The sequence below is a fragment of the Hippoglossus stenolepis genome, chromosome 18 (genome assembly GCF_022539355.2).
Source record: "Hippoglossus stenolepis isolate QCI-W04-F060 chromosome 18, HSTE1.2, whole genome shotgun sequence".
Taxonomy (NCBI): Eukaryota; Metazoa; Chordata; class Actinopteri; order Pleuronectiformes; family Pleuronectidae; genus Hippoglossus; species Hippoglossus stenolepis.
This window is the reverse complement of record NC_061500.1, coordinates 8,600,741-8,621,232: the sequence shown is the minus strand read 5'-3', so window position 1 is coordinate 8,621,232 and position 20,492 is coordinate 8,600,741. Positions and strand designations below refer to the sequence as shown.

The window sequence follows — 20,492 nt, the reverse complement described above, 5'->3', positions numbered from 1 at the left end:
CTGATATATAGAGTTTAACTGTACGTTTAAGTCTGGGGTTTAACATGTTTTCTTTCAAGGTCATGCTCCTGTCTCTCTTCATGCAAACAGATGAGCAGCAGTGGATGTTTTTGTGCCACAGCTGGAAACAAAGTGTGAATACGTGCACAAACATGTGCAGCCGTGCGTGTTATCAACAAAAAAAAAAGAAGAGGAAAAATGCAACATTTATGAGGAAAGAGAGAAAATAAAAGAAATCAGCTTTCACAGATGCACACACATCTGCACCAAACACGCACCCTCAATTAAACCCTGAGCTGATGTGTGAGGCACCAGGGAAACTGGAGGCTCTCTGGAACTTGTGAGGCTAAAAATAACTGCAGCGTCTGCAGGAGCGAGACAGACCTGTAGGAAGATAAGAGGCACAAGGGCAGACTGTACCGAAATATTGAATTTCTCCAGTTTTGTTATGAGGGCTGCAACAGAGGGAAAGACATTAAACATTTCTGAATCAGTCTCTGACAACGTTAGCTCAAGCGATTTATAATTAACTGTCTGACAAGTACATATTTGATAGTTCAGCTATGTGAGGACAGCATCGGTCAGTCCACCACTTTGGTCGAGTTTTAAAATATCTCAGCAACTTTGGGATGGAATGTTATGAAACTGGGTTGGGAGATTCATGTTCCCCAGAGGATGAAACCCACGCACTTTATCCTGCAGCTATAGACTTGGTTTTGTTTGAAGGAACATGGACTTTTGGGATACCAGAGAATTTGCTCATAGCATACATGCCTACCCTGTTTAAATAACACCAGCAAATAATATTGAGTTTCTATAGCAGTGTAAATTTCATCTAGACTAAGATATCATATTTTGAGCCCCTGTTCACAATCCTCATCATTTCTTTTTGGACTTTCTGAACATGGTTTTCCTTTTTAAAGCCGGAGATGTTCCCCAAACATCACCATCATCCTTCCTAAGCACCGAGGGACATTTCCTATCAGAACGAATACATCTTGGAGAAAGTGAAGAACATCTTCCTTCATGCAAACCTTCTCGTGACTTGGGAGCAACAACTATGAATAATTTTGGGATTTAAAAATGAAACAAACCATGCACAGCAACGTGCACATTTCAGAGCTAATGCTGCAGCAAAGCCCGGAGCAATTTCGATACCTTAGAAAGATGAAGAAAATGGAGAAAATAAAACGAGCTGAAAAAGATCCAACCATCTTTTTTTCCTGTCTCTTCCTCCCTGTTGGTCTTTATTTCCTCTCGACAATAAAAAAGTCCTCTTCCTCTTCCTCACGACTGTCATAGAATTTGAGAGGAGGCACTTTACCAGAAGCAGAGGCAGTGTGGGACCGATTCTGGGGCAGCTTCCTGCATATTCATTTACCTTTCAAGTCAATGTGAAACCATGGATGGAGACAGATGCACGGTACAAAGTGTGTCCTATGTGTGGTTTCAAAAATTAAAGGAAATTTAGCAGCACGATGCCATTTCAACTCAGTGCAGTGTCAGTACATTGCAACTAAAGCCTGTTTATCCAGAGCTTTGCACAGGCAGTGGCTGTTGGACAAATAGAGGACGACTCACTGAAGTCCAGCCAGTTACTAATTCTCTGTTTGATGTGTATAATCAGCCATATTTTACAGAGGGAACTGTGTGAGAATAATCCTGTTTTAAAAAGCGCCAGGTGTTGAATAAGCACCTTAAACCTCGCGAGGCTTTTCATTAACGTCTCCTGAGAATGCACCACCAGGCATTTTCATTCATTTTGTCCTGCTTTGTGTGGAACAAAGTGAAGGATCATGCTTCATTTTCCGATTCCTAATTTTCATTTCAAATACTTCACTTCATGTTAAACGTACCAGAGGCACCAAATGTGGGCTGCACTCCCCCAGACCCTCCCTATAGCTGCCTACTTTCACCCACGGCCTCGCTTCTCTATATCTTTATATAATAACGTGGAAAGCCCTGGTTAAGGCAAAGAATAAGCCGAAGAAGAACAAGGTGAAGAAGAAGAAGAAGAAGGCAATGAAGAAGAAGAAGCCGTAGAAGAAGAAGAGGGTGAAGAAGAAGAAGAAAGTGAAGAAGGTGAAGATATTGGTGAACAAGACTGCAAAGAAGAAGTCGAAGAAGAATTAGACAAAGAAAGTGGTGAAGAAGATGAAGAAGAAGGCAAAGACGAAGAAGACGAAAAATAAGAAGAAGATAAAGAAGATGAAAAAGAGGATGAGAAAGAGGATGATGATGATTAACCTAAATCCACCCTAATGTTTTACAGACAGCAGCACACGATAAATTTAACATCTTAACGCACTGAAATAAATTATCTCTCAAACTAGAGTGCTGTGAATGTTCTTCCTCTAAAACATAATTTGGGCATTTTTTTCCTATAAAATAAGTAAAACCTGTCCACTGACAAGAAAATGCCACATCAGTTTGTCCTTGGGTAAAAGTGGGGGAAACTGTTCATAAAATCCACATGAGTGTGTGTGTGTGTGTGTGTGTGTGTGTGTGTGTGTGTGTGTGTGTGTGTGTGTGTGTGTGTGTGTGTGTGTGTATGAGACACTGTCATCCTGTTTAATTTCCTCGGAGAGTCTCGTCTGAGTTTGGAGCTGCACATCACGGCTGCACTTTACAATATGTCTGGCACTTCTAATAACGTTTGTCATGATGCAAACGCCTCGTCCGCGCCTCGCTCCCTCCCTCGCTCGCTCTATAAAGCGTTTGCCTCCTCATCACCAGCTGATGGACCAACTGCTCTCTGCTCTCATCAGCAGCTGAGGATCACGACTCTCCTGCACATCGCCGGCACCATCACTTCTTCCTGACTCATCAGGTGGGAACGTTCGCTCACATGCAACACGTAGATGATGATGATTCTGATGATGAAGATGAAGATGTTAATGATGATTGTGAGTTAACAGTGTTTACCCTCAGCTCAGTGTGTGTGTGTGAGCTTGGGGACCGGAGCAGCTCTGCTCCTCCTTCACACAGCTGCTTTCTCTCTGCAGGCAGCTGCAGCTCACTGAGGCTTGTCACAGGAGCGCGAGCGGAGGAGGATTGCAGCAGTTTATCTCCTAAACAGCAACACAACCCCAGACGCAATGCAGGTGCAGTAAACATTTATTGTTTTGTGCTTTTAATAATTTACTGGAGGAGCTCCTAATAACATGAAGGAAGATTAACATTGGTGATATTCCTGTGTGCTTTACAGTACAGTAAAAGTGCTGCATTCAAAATTGCAAGTATGGATGAGAAAAATATACCTGTATCCCTTTAGAAATGTATTATTATACTAATGGGACAATGTTATTATTAACCCATTGTAGTATGTGATGTGGTTGGTTGATGCAGGTCTAACTTCAACTACTTCATCTCTACTTATATCATAGTTTCATAGATAAAAAAGCGTTGTTTCATTTGTTGATCATCTGTTTTTTGCCCAAAACACGGACGTGCACAGTAACTAAAGCTGCAGAATAAATACTGTTGGCTAAAAAGTTGATTATTTCCATTGCACAACAGAAATAAGGTTTTTATAGGAGAATCACAGGTGGTAAAAAAAAGATCCAAGCAGGAAAACTACTGATTTCATGATTGATCTCAGTGTGTCTGTGTGTGTCTGTGTGTGTCTGTGTGTTAACATGATGATGAGTGCACTGAGGATGGTCTTCCTCATGACGCTCATGATCACTTGCTCACATGGTTTGTTTCATTTAAATAATGCAGCGCTTCATCTTTCATAACAGTTTGTCAACCTTTTCAGAAATTCTGACAGGATCACAGATAATTGAGTCAGACTGATATTTTATTTTGATTTGCTCGACATATACTTTCATTATATTATCACGCTTTACTATAAAAGTTTTAAATAAATACATTCACATAACAACTTGACGTCACCAAAGTCGGAGGAAACTCGGCTTGAGATGCTCGAAAAGTATATAAGCTGCATATATGAATGAGACTTCTTTATGCACTTGAATAAACAGGCATATTTAGTTTGAAAGTGTGTGTGTGTCATGGATGCATACAGTATGTTTGTGTGCATATCTGTGTGTGTGTGTGTGTTTGTGTGTTGGGTTGTTTGTGTGGCTTTTGGACGGTCTATCAAGTGTCAGTCCGTTTTACTTGCAGTCATCATTCGCCTCACCATGGCGGCCAACTCTGATCTTTTATTGATGCCGTTTTAAGGAGTGTGAATTATTGAGCGACATTCTCGATGCCCTGTATGCTTTGGCATCCTTTCGTATTCAAAGAGGAGGTGGGGGGGCGTGAGAGGAGCTCCCCCGACAGTGCTTCAGTCTATTTTCGATAACAAACTCTTTACATTGCCCCCTCAGCAGCCTCTTAAAGAAAGCTGTTTTATTCATACTGCTGCTTCACCTCCACAAAGGAAAAGACAGCGGGGACAGAGTGAGACAGGAGACAACAGCCAAAGAACTGACTGGATCCGTCCACCGAGATTCGTGGTGATCCATCCTTGTGTAATCCTTCTAAATAACAAACAAACGCAGATATAACCATAACCTCCTTGGGCGAGGTAATAATCCGACTATTGACCTTATTCTGACATTACTCCGATTGTGATGTTTACAAGAGTTGCTAATAGAATATTCCATGCATAGACCTGTTTACATGCTACAGAGCATAAATCGGATTATGTCTCACGTCAATATCATGTCCATACGTCCGATGTTACACTCATCCTCAGGTCACGCGTAATCAAGCAGACCTTATTATGTCATTAACACGTCTAGACATCTGCGTAATTTGACTAATGTCTTCATTTAATTTTTGCTTACTCTGAGTATGATCTTATTCAGGCTCAGTTAATCACAGTTAATTAGATGACAGTGATCTATTCAGACAACTGTCTTGATCAATCATCATAAAGATTCTCATGACACATGATTAATTGGATTGTTATATCGAAGATGTTTGAAAATGTAAGGCTTCATTTTCACTGAAATATTCATCTGAACATAGAAGCAGTGCCTGTGAGTCCAGTGTCGGATGATAAGAAGATGCGATGGTGAAAATAACTAGAAACGAAGGAGCTTGTGTGTGCTTATTCTCAGATGAGCTCCTGTTACTGGAATATTAGACATTTTCCAATTCTGTCCAGCAAGTGAGCACATTTAAAACTTTTTTAAAGATTTTCTTTCCTGTTTGTATAATACATGAAAAAGGACCTGACTTGTACATAACTACATAAACTGATACCGTCCTGCTGGACACGAATACAAGGTTTATATAAAAAGACATATAAACAAAGATGGAAGACACGACAGCTCCTCAAAAGTGAAGCCAATGTGCCTTGATTGCCCCCTGGTGGCTGGCTGCAGTATGGGTCACAAATCCTGCCTACTTCATGTTAGCGGATGGGACAAAAAGTCAAAGTCAAATATTTATTTCTCAAGGATGGTTTAATTTTAGGTAGTTCTCATCACAGCGGCCAAGTGTTCATGTTTCTACAAAGTTTGGTTTTAATTCATTATTTGATGCTACAAAAACAGAAGAAACGTCATGATTGACAGCTGAGACTGAGTCGCGATTGGTCAAGCACGTGTATCAACAGCGGTGACACAAACACATTATTTGGGAGCTGACCTGCAGCAGTTTGAACTATAGCTGATTGATTTCTGTCAGGCCGGCACATATGGATTACAAGCAGTGGAGACGAGAGGAAATAAAGTTTCTCCAGTTCCACGGACCTGAATTAATCAGAGATTCCTGCCCACTTCTCCAGACTTGTCAAAGAGAACATTATCTATGATCTATGGTTTCGAAAGAAAAATGCTGAGGTCCACAAGAACTGAGATGGAGCAATCAGCCACATCCTCAGCCAAACAGAAGGTCGTTACAAAGAAGAGTTAATATTTTGGATCTTGGATAAAATTGGAAGTGTTTTGAGGGTGAAGTTCGACCAGAGTCGTTTTAATAAAAGGGAAATGAAACTAAAAACCTGACTATGTTCACCAGCTATCGTCTCTATAACTGACCATGGAGGTGTACTGTGGGGTTTAAGAGATTAAGAGAAAAATAACCTATGCTGATTAGGGCCATGAGAAAGAATCCAAACAGGTCAGTTGGTTTATTAAACATGCAGCTAGGACTCAAAATGGAGCTGTAGCCTGGAAGTGGTTCCTTTTCCAGGCAGATGCTTGCTTTCTCCTCCCCGTCTGAGGTGTGGTCATGTGATTCTTGTACAGTGGAGCAAAAAAATCCACCTTCAGTGAATGTTTCTTCTCTGTGATTTTCCTCAGGCCAATGAGAAGGTGTTTGACGGCGGCCTGATGCCCGACGCCAATGGAAAAGATCCAAACCCGAGCGGACAGACAGAGGGCCCCAAGTGGCAGAAGCCGCGGCTCACGCGTAAATCTCTGATGAAGTGCTGTCTCGTCAAGTGGATCATCGCCAGCACGACACAACAGGGCCCAGGTAGAAGCAGATAAAGAAACCAAACAACGGCCTGTAACGACATGATGGTGTGTGACGGCAGGGGAGGTGGGAGATCCAGCGCAGGGAGGAAGGCCTTTCTATCTCCGGCATTACAGAATACATGAATTTTAAAGCGTCTGCCCCATTTACAGTATAGATTTACATTTAGAATTCAATGTTGTCGCCCTTCCTCCCCTCTGTTCTGCTCAGTGTTTACAGCACATACCTCAACGCCACCTCATCCAAACACTTAATCAGTTAGTGATCGGATGGCTGCCACTTTACTTCCTGCTCCGCTTCGTAGGCTTAAGTTTGATCCACTCCACATTCCTCCCTCCCCGTCGAATAATTCCTCTGCACACAGTCTGAGAAATGATTTCATCTACTAGTTTCAGTATTAAATAATCAATTATAGTGATTTGGAGTCAAAATTTCGAACACTATATATCTGGATTCCCCTTCACCACGTTTTTCTTCCAGGAGGAGCTGAGACTTTCCACCGGCTGCCCTTACACACCCCAATTTTTCTATCTGAATTATTGACAGTGCCCTCCTGTGTGAGCAGACAGAGCAGACAGGCCGCTGTGTGAACACGCTCCACTGGCATTTCACATTCCGCCCCTGCCAATATCACATGTTGTCTCTAATCTGCAAACAGGGTTTCATCCATTATGGAATATTTCTTCTTGTTTTCTGCTTAAATCTGCCTCAGTGGAAACCACGGTGATAAGCAGAAAGCGTGCGCTGCTTCCAGAGACGACCTCATTCACTCACTGCTGACTCCGCTCTCTGCCGGCAGACAGATGGCCGTGTGCCTCCGACAGGACACTGATGAAAACAGTAACAGAGCAAATGCTCTAATAGCTTCAATCATTCAAATCAAAATCATTACTTCAATGTGTTTTAACTGTAATGCAGACACATTATACAATTACTATACATCCACGTGTCTCATCCCTAGTTTGGATCAGTCAGGAAATGGTCTGGATTTTTTATTTATGAGCTCTTTACTTATATATACACATTAGGACTCCATTAGATATAAAGTTGTTAAATGCTAAAATCTTCTCTAAAGTCCTCTCTGCATTCAGTGAACTCAAATTAATCTGAATTTTTTAACATTTATTATTATATCCATCAATCATTTTATCCATATCGACTATTATTCACCTACTGAAATGAAAATATATATTGAGCTTTAAATATGTTTCCTCCTATTCATAACAACTGTATCGCCATCTGCTGGTCGAGAGTCATTATAGCACCTATTTCTGCACTGAATCTATACAGACGTACAAGATGTACAGAACAAAACACTGAAAATTATGTGAACATCTTCACCACCCACGGAATAAGAAGCTTTCTATATAATGAGTGAAAACATTTGCTAGGTTTAATAACTGTTCATATGATGTTGTACTGTTGTATAACTGCTGTCAAGGCCCTTTAGCTCATAGTTCCTGAAGTAAATAGTAATATTGAATATTAGTTTACAATAGAATCTGTATTTCACTTGGATTTCTGTATGTGATTCAAAGCTTCATGAAACCTGGACAAAGTTGATGAAGGGCAGATGAGGACGCCTCCTATCCTCTCTAGTACTCTGCCGGGTGCATCTATAACACCTCTTCAGGAATACTACTACTAATAATACATAAATACGTTTATTTATACAGCACTTTTCTTAACAAAGTTACAAAGTGATTCAGAGAAAGGAATTTTAATAAGAACAAGCCACAGATAAGCAGATCATAAAACACAGGGGGAATGAAATCAAGTCACAAGAGAAAATAAAAACAAGTAAAGATAATATCTCACAAAATCTGAAACACCTGAAAAACAATGGGCCCCATTGAGAACAAAGTTAATGTTGTTCACTTGTGTGAGGTGAGCTGGTGAAAGTCTGTGATTGATGGGCTGCTGCTGGGAGCTGTAATGTTGCTCTCTCTGCAGTCATTAAAGGCTGATGGTGATGGCTGCACTGTTTGCATCTCCGCATGCTTAAGCCACCTCACTCTTGTCTGTATTTAATAGAAGTACGTGGACAGATCAGCACTTAAGGTGCATTAAACAGTATTATGTTGCATTATTTTTTATGGCAGGTGACTTCCCACATCCACATCAGCTCATGCATCTTGCATGTTGGACTAATGGCTTCTGTCTGGTGAGGAAACGAGCTACGCACGTCTCACTAATTCTGCCGTCATATGTAAGGGGAAGTGTTTTATAAGCTAGACGATGATCTCACACTTTATTCTCATAAAAGGCAAATTAAGCATATTATTATTATTTTATAGCCATTGATACTTTGCTCCAGAGAAAACAGGTGTAGCTTACTTCCCTTGAGTTGACTAAGTGTTCTTCTTAAGTGAAAACTTTTACGGGCAGTCCTTCCCTCAGTCCCATTCTTGTGATCATGGACGTGACCTTACAAAAAAAGGCCTTTTGCCTTGTGAACACAATATCCTAGAACCACCTCCTGGGAATCCTTTCAAATTTGGTACAAACATTCACTAGGAATCACAGATAAACTGACGAGAATTTGGTGGTCAAGGGTCAAAATACAAGGTCACTGTGACCTTAAATAACAGGTTTTTGATCTTGTGAACGCAACATCTCAGGAACACCGAGAAGGAATTTCTTTAAATTTTATAAAAATGTTTACCTCGACTCAAAAATGAACTGATTACAGCTTGGTAGTCAAAGGTTGAAGCACAAGGTCACTTTGACCTCGCAAACCCCTTTTTGCCTCCTGAACGATAGAGTCATTCTATCTTAAGAATTCTATCGTATCGTTTTATGTCAAGGATGCCTCAAGAGAATCCTGAGAATCGTGTTCACAGATTAACTGATGTGATTTGGGTGGTCAAAGGTCATACCTCAACTCTGCCTTTAGGACATTAGATCAGTTGTCAATTGGACTCAAAGATTAACTGATTAGATTCCGGAGGTCAAAGGTCACATATAGACTGAAACTGCTCTGGTTGGCTGAGTCATGCAACCACAGGGCAGCAATTCTAACTGTCTGTATACAGCTTTAACACTTTTCTTGTCGCCTATTGCAACCACAGTATCGAGACGGTTTCTCTGTATTTTCGGCCTCATCTCGGCTCATTAGTTATTTCAGTGGCTGTTTGACTCAGACATTAAGGTAAAGCCCATTTGGAGTCTCTAACTCACATAAACCCTGCTCGGCCGTCGAAATGCATCTCTGGCCCTGCTTCCCCCGCCTGCTCTAGCAACAATGTTTTATCTCTCAACAATTGATTTGCCCTCCCACCCCCCTTTCCTACTTGAACTGAGTCCATTATCCTGTGCAAAGTCATCAGTTGTGCGGACCATACGCTCACATTCTTCTTCACTCTCATTGTCTTCCAGCACGGCACAATCACACAAACACATGTTGTCGTTGTGTCAGAGCTCGTGAACGTTTACGAGGAGCGTTTTACCAGGAGCTGCAAAGTGACCTCGGAGGTGTGCATCGCAGCTCAGACATAATTCAGTGCAACTTTACTATTCTTAACTACAATGTATTAAACAAAGCATCGTTTCTGCAGTCACAGAAATGGTGCGTAGTGAGTAGCTATTGAGCCGGAGTATCTCTGAACGGCCCAGTAGACACAAGCAGCGCCACAAAGGGCAGGGCAGACTCCTCCGCTCTAAGTGCAGTTCATCAGCGGATGTGGATCAATGCTTAGTTTTACAGCTCTGCGTACTTGAAATGACCGAGCAAATAAAGACGGGTCAGACTGTCAATCAGAGGCTATTAGTAAAGAAATTCCTTCAGTAACAACCACACACACGCACACGCACACGCACACATGCACACACGCACAGCTCAGGACAGAGTGATGGAGGATGTGGAGTGAGTAAGGGGGGTGGAGCCCCTGAGTTGATGGGAGTCGTGGGAGAGATCCTAAAATGATCTGGGCCAGGAGGTGAAACGCAGTAACAGAGATGGATCGTGTGCGAGCGGCGATAGCCTCGGATCATTTTGGGGGATTAAGACTTTATGAATTTCATACGTCTCTGCAGGATCGCACCATGGACTTTGGATTTGTTTGCATAGAGGAGGATGCTCTCCACTCACTGTGATAGAACCTTTTTCTGGTCAGTGGTTGAAGTCAGGGGTTTCTTTTAAGTGATTTAAACTGCTGATGCCTGAACAAAAACACTGATCAAACAGGAAGCTGCCTGGAGGAAGGAGATGATTGACACCAGGTGATATTTTGTGGATGCAAGCCGCTCTGTCAAATTATCCGCTTAGAAACACTTGAGAAAAAACAAGTTCTCAAAGGTGAAGCTTCTGCACAGGTCATATCTGATGCAAGGCGACAATGGGACTGGATGGCATGGAAGTAATTGCCATCGCTGTTGTTGTTGGACTGTTTGTTGTCGTGCTCAAACAGTTTGGGATCTGGGAGCCGCTGTCACTGGAAGGTAAGACGTCAGGAGCGAGGGTTTATTTGCCGTTCTGTGCAGCGTTGGAGCAATAACACTGTGGAAGCTTGTTGTGAGTCGATGTAGTGGATTGTAATGCAGAAGTTGAATGTAGTCACACAAACAGGCTGGATGTGTTGACGGAAAAGGAATTGGTAAAAAATATATATATACTCACGTCCCAATATCTTACAGTGTTACAGTATTTTCAATATACATAATGGCATGAGTGTTTTAAGATATACTTGTAAAATCTGCATTCGTCCTTAATCAGTGTTGGTAAACAAAATGTATAACTAAACATTTTAACAGTCCTGTGACTTTCTCTCCCCCCGCCCTCCTCCATCCCTCCCTCGTCTTCCTCAACTTTCTATTTGCATGTCACTCTTGTAAAGATGGTGAGTACAGCTCCAGTGGTAGCTTGACTTCATCCCAGCCCTCTCTGCAAACCGTCTTCCCCAATATCTATATTTTTTTCTTTTAATTTAAACTGAACTCGCCAATTTTGTCCCTCTGGCTGACGTAATAGACTTTTGTTATGAAGGAGATCTAAACTTGACAGATGAAGCTGCTCCTAATAACATTATCTAAGTGAAATGTGCTTTAAAATGTGCATTTATTTACTTTCTTTTCTTCTTTTTTAAGTGCTGCTTTTCTGAAAGTTGCTCTATTTATAGAATATTGACCCACAATAGCAGAAATATAAAAATGAGCATGTATATCTGCATATTTCCTCTGGAAGAAGTGGAAATAAAAGGTTTCTTTGCCTTTTTTCTTTCCAGGTTTCTTTGCAACAAGCTACAAGTTCCTCTTACTCATAATTTTTGCCACTTTTCTGTAAAAATAATCTGTCGCATCTTCTTTTCACATATTTGTCCAATACTGTACATTCTTCTTAACGCGTTTTATCTCCCACCCGTTTCCTTGTCTCACCTTCTCTTCCTCAACGTCTTCCTTTCTGTTTTCTTTGTGTTTAGATGGTGAGCATTTTGAGTTATAGTCAGTCATTTTAATTCTTTGCCTCCCATCCATATGATTTCCCTGCATTCGACTCCTGCCCTGCCCCTTTCCCTCTTTTTCTTTCTTTCTTTCTTGTCTTGCCTAGTTTCCTCCTTCTTTTCTTCCTTACCCTCCTGTATCGCACCTCCCTCGATTTCTCTGTTTCCCTCCGGCAGACAGCAATGACGGTGACCTTGAGCTCTCCACGGTGCGTTACCAACCGGAGGGTCTTGATCAGCTGCAAGCCCAGACTAAGTTCACCAGGAAGGAGCTGCAGTCGCTTTACAGAGGATTCAAAAATGTAAGAAGAACGCGAGGGACGTTTTAAATAAAGCAACGGGGGCTAAGGGTGCAGTTTAGACTGATTAAGGAATTAAGTCAACTTGTAGGCACAATTTAAATTTCCTTAACTTAACCACTAAGTTCATCCCGAACATATCTGATATGGTACAATATGTGAAATCCACTTCTTTCATAACCCCAGCCCTTCCCACCTTTCCTGGTCACCTGATTTCCCACACCCACCTGCTCACCTGCTCCTCCACTCCCTCCTTGGCTCTCTAGCCTCTGTTTATCTCCACTTGACCTCAGCCAGACTGTCTTTTGTGTGATATGTTCTGTAGGAGGTTATTATTTCATCGCCACTCATGTAGGATTACTCAAAAACAACTGAACCGATTTTGTGGAGTCGATCCAAAATCATGTAAGACACTACTATAGACAGGGGTGTCCACATACTCTGGGTCATATGTTGTCTGTTGGCTGTTCAATTGTTACATTTCGTGAAAGTCTTTAAATAATCATTATGTCAGTAACATTAGCACCGAGACCAAACACAGGCACATTATGGATCTTTTGACCTTTAGTGGCACAGTTGGGCCATTTGGACGTATTCTTCACACATATTGTGTTCTACCAACACATGGAAAAGCATGGGGATGACGGGATATGTGTTTTTTGCCGAGCACAGATGCAGGTAATTGCATATCGACAGTCAGTAGCTGTAATGTGCCATTAAAGGTAGCAATGTGCCATTAAAGAGGAGAGCGAGAGGACCAGGAGCTGATGCAAACAAAACTGCAGCATTAAAAAGGTTTGATGGGGTTTGTGAGACGTTAAGGAAACACTGTGGTAAAGAAAGTGGTTAAAAGGAAATCCTCCACAAGGTCTCAACTGAGTCAAACAATAAGACGTTTCTGACTCGTCATACCAGGAATAGAAACGGTGTCATTAATAACAACAACAATATTTTTTTCTGCTATGTCCCTGATAGAAAGATTCATTTAGCAGCTTCCTCATCCGCTGAAAACCTTTGCATGCAGGTTATATGAAACACATATGCATCGCATGTGAATCACCATTTTGGCCTGTGATGTTAGAAATATTCCTGCTGGTATTTGGCAGCAGACTGAGAGCAAAGGGTTGGAAAATGTGCCAAATTAACAGTTTGACGCTCGTGCTCCTGTTGTGCTGAGACCAAGCTCTTGTTTTGCATCACATTAGCTCATAGACCAGGCTCATCATTGCTGTACCACCTCCGTGTAACCACATTCTGTGGATTGATGAGAAGCTCAAAAGGCCTCAAGGCAATTTTCTTAATTCTGTCTGTGTATTGGATATCCTGCCCTCCTCGCCCTCTCGCGGCCACATCCTGGCACTGCAGTTAGGGATTTGGTGCATTTTAAAATATCAGTATCTGTAACATGAGGCAGAAAAAGAGATTCTTCAGATGCAGCGCTGAGCTTTTCCTGCCAGAGCCCCTAGACTTTGGAACGCATTGAGATAAGGAGGTCTGATTCGGTCACCCATATTAAAACACTCCTTAAAACACATTTGTACAAAGCTGATACTTGGCTTTATTTATTTTATGGTGGTTATGATGAGTCATTTCAATTTTGTCAGTGTGTTTTATTCATTTTATCCATATAATCGAAATTGGCCATGTTGTTTTTATTCCCTTTCGTTTTTCTTTCTCCTGTCTTTGACTGTTTGGCTCTGTTTTATGTGCAGCACTTTGCAACTTTGTTATGAAAAGTGCTACATAAATAAAGTTTTTGTTATTTATATTATTCTAAAGAATACTTATTAAAGAATACGATTTGACCTGCTCTGTTTCGCCCCCACAAAAGTAGAGTATGAGTGTAGTTATGTATTTATACTTTGCTAGTGTTCTATCATAGCTGGTCGCTTGGTTATTGTTGTTATGGCAGTTTTCTGGAAGCTGGTGACAGGAAAACTCAGGCAGCAGCTGATGTCTTATGCAGAAGGTTTTAATGTAGACTTGATGCCTCAAGGAAACCAGAAGGTGGAACAATAAACAAACCTCAACACAGTAACATGAGCAATCGTCACCCACAAGTCTGAAGATGTCTCCCACAGCATCCCAGTATATCTCCCTCTACTTGCGTCACCCATTCCAACAGCACATCCATGAAGGGTTGGAATAGTCTCTATGTTACATGTAGGCGTTCACATTGGATAGTTAAGACTAAATATGCATTTCTAAATCACGTTGTGTCCTTTCCACTGATGAAATACGCACAAGAGTTAGAGTTGGTGTCTCTCTGTCTGAGCATCTGAGTTAGATATGAAAGTCCCTCATCGTAGACACTACACTGTACTGTTGGTCGGCCCTTTATCTATAACCTGACCTCGGGTACTGAGGGAGAAGGGAGTGTGGAACGAAACAGGCCCCACGCTCCCAATGGAGCACAGATGGTCAAAGTTTCCTCAACAACTGTGATATTACATAGGCTGAATATCATTGCCTTCATTTCCTAATCCTGCGTGTTTATCGCAAACAGTGTGGCAAGGCGTAAAGGGAAGTGCAGTCTTTTTAAAAGGGGTTTCCTGGGGGAACAATGCAGGGACAGGAAGCTAATCGGGTGACAGGTGTGTAACAGGAACCAGGAACTGCAGAAGACAAGAAGTGTTAATGATATGCTAAATAAAACAGGATACTGGAGAAACCTTAACGTGACAGTTTATTTATTTATATTGGCGTATATATACTGTAGAAAACATTTAAGTCACAACTTTGACCAAGTTTTTACATAACAAAAGAAAAATGCATTTCTTTGTTTATCTTCCCACAGGAGTGTCCCAGCGGACTCGTGGATGAAGAAACATTCAAGACCATTTACTCACAGTTCTTCCCTCAAGGAGGTAAAGTGTGATATTTGAACACATGGTCCAGGGCTCCTGAAGTTTAGTATGTATCAGTCCCTATTGCTTTAGCTGCTTTTCAAAGTCAAAATGTTGGTTTTACAAATTGTGCATGTTAATTTTTATCCCTGTGTTTCCATTCTTTGTTCCCAGATGCGACCACATATGCACATTTCTTGTTCAACGCTTTTGACATGGACAGAAGTGGCTCCATCCGCTTTGAAGTGAGTTCACAGAGGTCTGCTCTCATGTTGATATCTCGTTCCCTGTGGTCAATAATCAAGAGTGACATTTAGTTTTAATTTTAAACAGGCAACAATGATCTTTGTTTTCCAGGACTTTGTGATAGGATTGTCTGTGTTGCTCAGAGGCTCCGTCACAGAGAAACTGCGATGGGCGTTTAATCTATACGACATCAATAAGGACGGCTACGTCACTAAGGAGGTGCGCTCCAGTTTCTCATGGGGAAAATATCAAAATCTGTAGCAGTGAGATGTGGATGTTTTTATTTCTTCTTTTATTTGTGTCATCTGCAGGAGATGTTGGCAATAATGACATCGATTTATGACATGATGGGCAGGTACACTTTACCCAGTGTGCGAGACGATTCCCCCTTTGACCACGTGGAGAAATTCTTCCAGGTCAGTTATCTCTGAATCCACAAAACCACACGGCCCAGTCCTGGTCATCTAATTAGATATCATTACATCCAGATCTTGCACTGGTCCCAGACCACAGCCTGCATTACTGCACTTTCCAGCTAGCATGCGGATGTGGGCCACTTCAGGCAATGATGCAGCACTTCTGTTCTTCTTGTGGCACGGCCAAAATGGATGTGAGCCTCAAGTCGCCCACTTGTAAAATAGCAAATGTTGCCCAAATATCCCAAAACAAATGTGGGGTTTTTTTGGGAAAAGATGCGGTGCTTTAGGCAAAGTGTAATCTGGATGTAGCCCATGTGGTAAATTGGGGAAATGGCCCAAATAGCACAAGACACATACAACTAGATGTAAACAATTTACCTAAAATGCAAGATAAGAGAAAGATTTTATCACACAGTACTTAATATCTGTTATTGTAACATGCTAAACATATCAAATGTCAGTTTGGCTCATGATAATGTTATTTGCACTTCCTGTGACAGTGTACTGTATTACAAAGAGCAGACAATTATCTCTAAACTGTTCAATACACAATCAAGGCACGTGTGTTTTTACACACAGTCCTTCAGTCCAGCTGGATCCCAGGAAACACCTCCACCACACTCTTTTCTTCACATTTTGCAGGAAAAATCCAATCTGTACTTTCACAAACAAGATCTTAACTTTACAGAACTAACTGAAGATTAAGTCCAAAACTTCGCCTCAAACTCTCAACACTCATGTCCAGCGCGTGTCATCTCTGGATCCTCACATTAAAAAGTTAATGTTTATTTATCACATTGAGTATTTCACACACTTACATGACCAAATATTTAAAGTCTCTTTTCTCCTGTGCATGTCTGACGTTTTTCAGAAAATGGATCGTAACAGAGACGGAGTGGTGACAATAGATGAATTCATAGAAACCTGCCAAAAGGTAAAGTATCCATAAAACCGACCGGTGTGATACAACCGAAGCTTTAAACAAAGGCGACTGGCTAAGCACGTGCTTCTGTTTAATCTCCTCTCCAGGATGAAAGTATAATGGCTTCAATGCAGCTCTTTGAAAACGTCATCTAGTGTCTTTGGGCAGACACGAGTCAGTAATGCTGCAAAGTGCTTCCAGCTACAAGCCTCTGGGTCTGAAATAAATTCATAAATCAATTCATCCTGAAACAGCCAAACACTCGCACTTCTCCAGACAAACTGTTATGCAGAGAAATGTGCAGAATTCACCAAAATCACCGGAAGCCCTTTTTCTTTGCATGACAGTTTTCACTTTATTTTTTGCACATGAAGCAGAAATGATTAGTCATCGTTGCTATATGAGCATGAGTGTTTGCCCCACCAGTCAAAGCATGTGATGCAAACCACGGCGAACGCAAACCAGGGAGTTTTGTTGTTGACCACTTTGAAACTCAGGCGCAAAGGGGAATGAGACTTTGTTACTGTGTCACACTGCAAAGAAAATAGTCCCGTTTTGTTGTGTTTCTTCAGATTGAGGTTCGGTTTTTGTCATGTTGACCCAAAACCTGCTGAAATAAATGTATGCCTTCACTGTCAACTCCAGCATGCATCTTCTTTTTAGAGAGACCATCTGAAATGGGCGAGTAGGATGTGAATGTGCTACTATTTTTCACTGGGATAAAAATACACATGGCTGGTATATTTCAAAATAAAACCAAACGTCTTCAGCATATGTTTGCATCAAATGTGTTGCATTACACTTGTAAGATTGTGTTTCCATGTCTCTAGCGATATGCAGCCAGAGTTAAACTGAACAAAACAGCAATTGTAAACATTGTGTCGTGCAGACGATCCTTCAAACGATGACGCACAAAGAAAAAAGTCTTAGTTCTTTAATTTTGCTCGAAGCTATTTTTTTCCTGTTTTGACCAGTGTTGTGAAAATGAACAATCATCTCTCTTGTTCTGCTTTCCGTTCTATCTTAGCATCATCATCTTGACATTTCACGCATAAAAAAGTTCAGATTCTCAAAGCCCGGCAGCCGTGTTCATTTTATTCTCTGTGCCAAGCGTTGAGTTTTGGGCTCTTGTTCTGAGTGACGGACTTGAAGTCATTCCTCTGGACCAAATGTCTTCAACTTGTTGATGCATAAACAAAATTAACCATATTTTCTTTTCAAAGCAACGAAAAGCATCAACACTCTATAGTCGATTAGTATCAGTCCATTCAAATGTGTTTTTTAAATTGGTTGTGATCTGTATTCTGTTTTTATACATTAATACTTATAGCAAAGCTGCAATTTGGCTGCTAAAGAGGATCCTTGAATCATCCCTGTAAGAACTTTCATATATGAGATGTTGAGAAACTGGCTGTAGCAAACTATCCTGATTAATATGTCAATACGGGTGGTATATTTCCATTTAAACACCAGTATCACTTCACATGAATGCAAGTGTGTGTATATATATATATATATATATATCAATTGTTAATTGTGCATTAGAGAGCCATAAGATAAAAGCAGCAATGTAAATGAATCCTAAAAATAAATATTCTTGGGTTAAACTTGCAATTAAGATCTGCACACTTTGACCGACCCCCTCTCTCTACAGAACCTCCTTCCATCTTAAGATCCAAATCAAATTTATGGTTACAGATTGCAATCATAAAGACAAACCAACAATTTCCCTTTAACCACTTTTGGGCCTTCGAGTCATGCACGAAAAAACATGTGGGCTTATAATCAATCAAATGAAGCACAGACATATTTTGTGGGAGCTACAGACCTATGTCTGTAGCTCCCACAAAATACAGTAATGCAGTAATGCAGACAGTAATGTGTTGCCGTTGCATTTGCTGAATAATGAGAGAAAACGAGGCATCACAACTGTATGTGAAAAGCCTCTGTCATCAAAAATCATTGAACTTGTATCTGTATTATTGATCGGGAGCCAATCGTAGTGAAGGGTTTGTTTTGGGGAGGAGCTGCGTGTTTAGTGCTTGTTGGTATGGGAATGATACTGAAAACCCAACTCTGCTGCCCTGTGGGTGTTGTGATTGTGAAAGGGACCGCCGCTCCAACATCCAAACCTCCATCACCTCAGTGTGACTACTCACAAAGGTAGGTGTGACCTTTTTTCATTATTATTAACAGCGAGATTGGTTTTTGATCAATCAATCATTTCTTATCAGCACTTTTTACTTGTTTGTTTTTCCAAATGAATCATAATGATGTAGATGATGATACTACATCATTCATATGTTTTTCATCAGCCTGTAATAATGTATGGTGCCAATAACAGCTGGGAAAAACAGATGCCTTATGAAAGGGAGAAACGTGATCACATGCATAATACCCAGTTAATCCCAGTGTTGACACAGGGAGCGTGTGGATTGTTCTGGATGTCTGTTGTGTCCGTGCTGGAGGCGAGCATGTGACTTTGGATGTGCAGGGAGCAAAATTAAAAGCTTTGATGAAACTTTGAATGACAACCAGCAGAGCGTAAATATAAAAGGGGAGCAGCTTCGGTAAAGAGAGAGTTATTTTGGCCTTCACTTTTTTAATCAGTACGTGCGTGTTTTTGCAGGGTGCAGTTCCCCAGTCATGACTGTCCAGCAGAAGCTCCTCTCCCTGTGGGTTTTGCTGTTGCTTATGGCAGCACTGTGCCCGCAGCTTGCGGACGGTAAGCGAGGAGGCATCTTCAAGGGTCGAGGAAAAGGCGATGGCAATAAACCGCCTTCCTCCAAAAGCCAAGGCCTCTCCAAGCAGGGCCTGAAGTTGGCAGGAGCAGCAGCAGCAGCCGGCATCCTGGGGGGCACGGGCACCGGGTACGGGCTGGGGTTCCTGGGCAAGCCGAAGCATCATGGGGGTCGTCACGGCCACAAGTCTTCCTCTGAGAAAGATCAGCGGCCTCATCGCGACGAAGGCCGAGGACGTCAGAACCAGTCCCTGTGGAGAGCCTTAGTTAACACGGCCACACCCGCTCACCCGACTAACATCTTTCTCACAGTTGGACAAGTGGCGTCTTTCCTCGTAGCAGCCTGGATAGCAGATATTTAATCTAACCTCGGATCACTGGGATGAATCGTCCGATCAAATCAAATAAAGGCTTGTTTGGATAAGCGATCCTCCCTGTCCACTCTGCTTTAATATGAGATGATTATATTGGTCCAAGCTTCAACTTAAAATAGTCATATATGCGTTATATGAATGCAGAGCCATAGCTACTTAAGTTATGTCTGCAGTAAATTATCTGGGATGTCAGGGGGAGGATACATTCTCCCATTAAAAATGCACTGTGGTGGTTATTTTACCAGCTGCTTCCAGTCTGTTTATTGATTCACTTAGGTCCTGATACTTTAAGGGTAACAAATAAATTGATAAGGAACATTGGCTTGGTATCAATACAAGTGCCTATATACGACTCTTTCCTTAGGGGAATACAAATATGTTTAGACTATATGGCTACAACCAATGATTTTCATTTTCAATTTATCCACCAAATATGTCCTCAATTAATAATTTTATATATTAAACATTTGAATAACAGGGGAAATCAAGTGTTTTCTTCTGTCATCAAATATCTTATTTTTTGCCAAAAATGCCAGATATTTTAACTACTATAGTTTTTTTCATTGAATAGTTGCAGCTAATTCAGACCATTTTTTCCCATTAAACAAAATATCTTAAACTGCTCAGAACATCATATTTATATATATATATAAAGCCTTGTCTAGCATGTTAAATTAGATGCTTCCTGATCCAGAGTCTGAATAATCACATTATTCCAAATAAAGTTAATTAAACACGTTGATTATATGTAAGTATTTCATTAGTTGAAA

General features: G+C 41.2%; 2 protein-coding genes across 3 annotated transcripts; both read left to right on the top strand.

Moving 5' to 3' along the window:
• The first annotated feature begins 2,610 nt into the window (after positions 1-2,610).
• Positions 2,611-17,682, top strand: LOC118125457 (calsenilin). 2 transcript variants are annotated; one of them, XM_035184029.2, is made up of 11 exons: positions 2,611-2,830; positions 3,006-3,104; positions 6,264-6,438; positions 10,646-10,650; positions 12,053-12,178; positions 14,973-15,042; positions 15,196-15,266; positions 15,379-15,486; positions 15,579-15,683; positions 16,558-16,620; positions 16,716-17,682. In XM_035184029.2, exons 2-11 carry the CDS (start codon positions 3,099-3,101, stop codon positions 16,761-16,763), a joined length of 777 nt encoding a protein of 258 aa, XP_035039920.1. In that variant the 5' UTR covers positions 2,611-2,830; positions 3,006-3,098; the 3' UTR covers positions 16,764-17,682. The 2 variants fall into 2 exon arrangements, with proteins under 2 accessions (XP_035039920.1, XP_035039923.1); XM_035184032.2 differs by lacking the exons at positions 2,611-2,830; positions 3,006-3,104; positions 6,264-6,438; positions 10,646-10,650 and adding an exon at positions 10,761-10,878 and having other exon boundaries at positions 12,054-12,178.
• A 141-nt stretch (positions 17,683-17,823) lies between these two features.
• On the top strand, positions 17,824-19,902 carry sprn2 (shadow of prion protein 2). Its single transcript, XM_035184033.2, has one exon. The coding sequence runs from the start codon at positions 19,255-19,257 to the stop codon at positions 19,708-19,710; it is 456 nt and encodes a 151-aa protein (XP_035039924.1). The 5' UTR covers positions 17,824-19,254; the 3' UTR covers positions 19,711-19,902.
• The last annotated feature ends 590 nt before the right edge of the window (positions 19,903-20,492 follow it).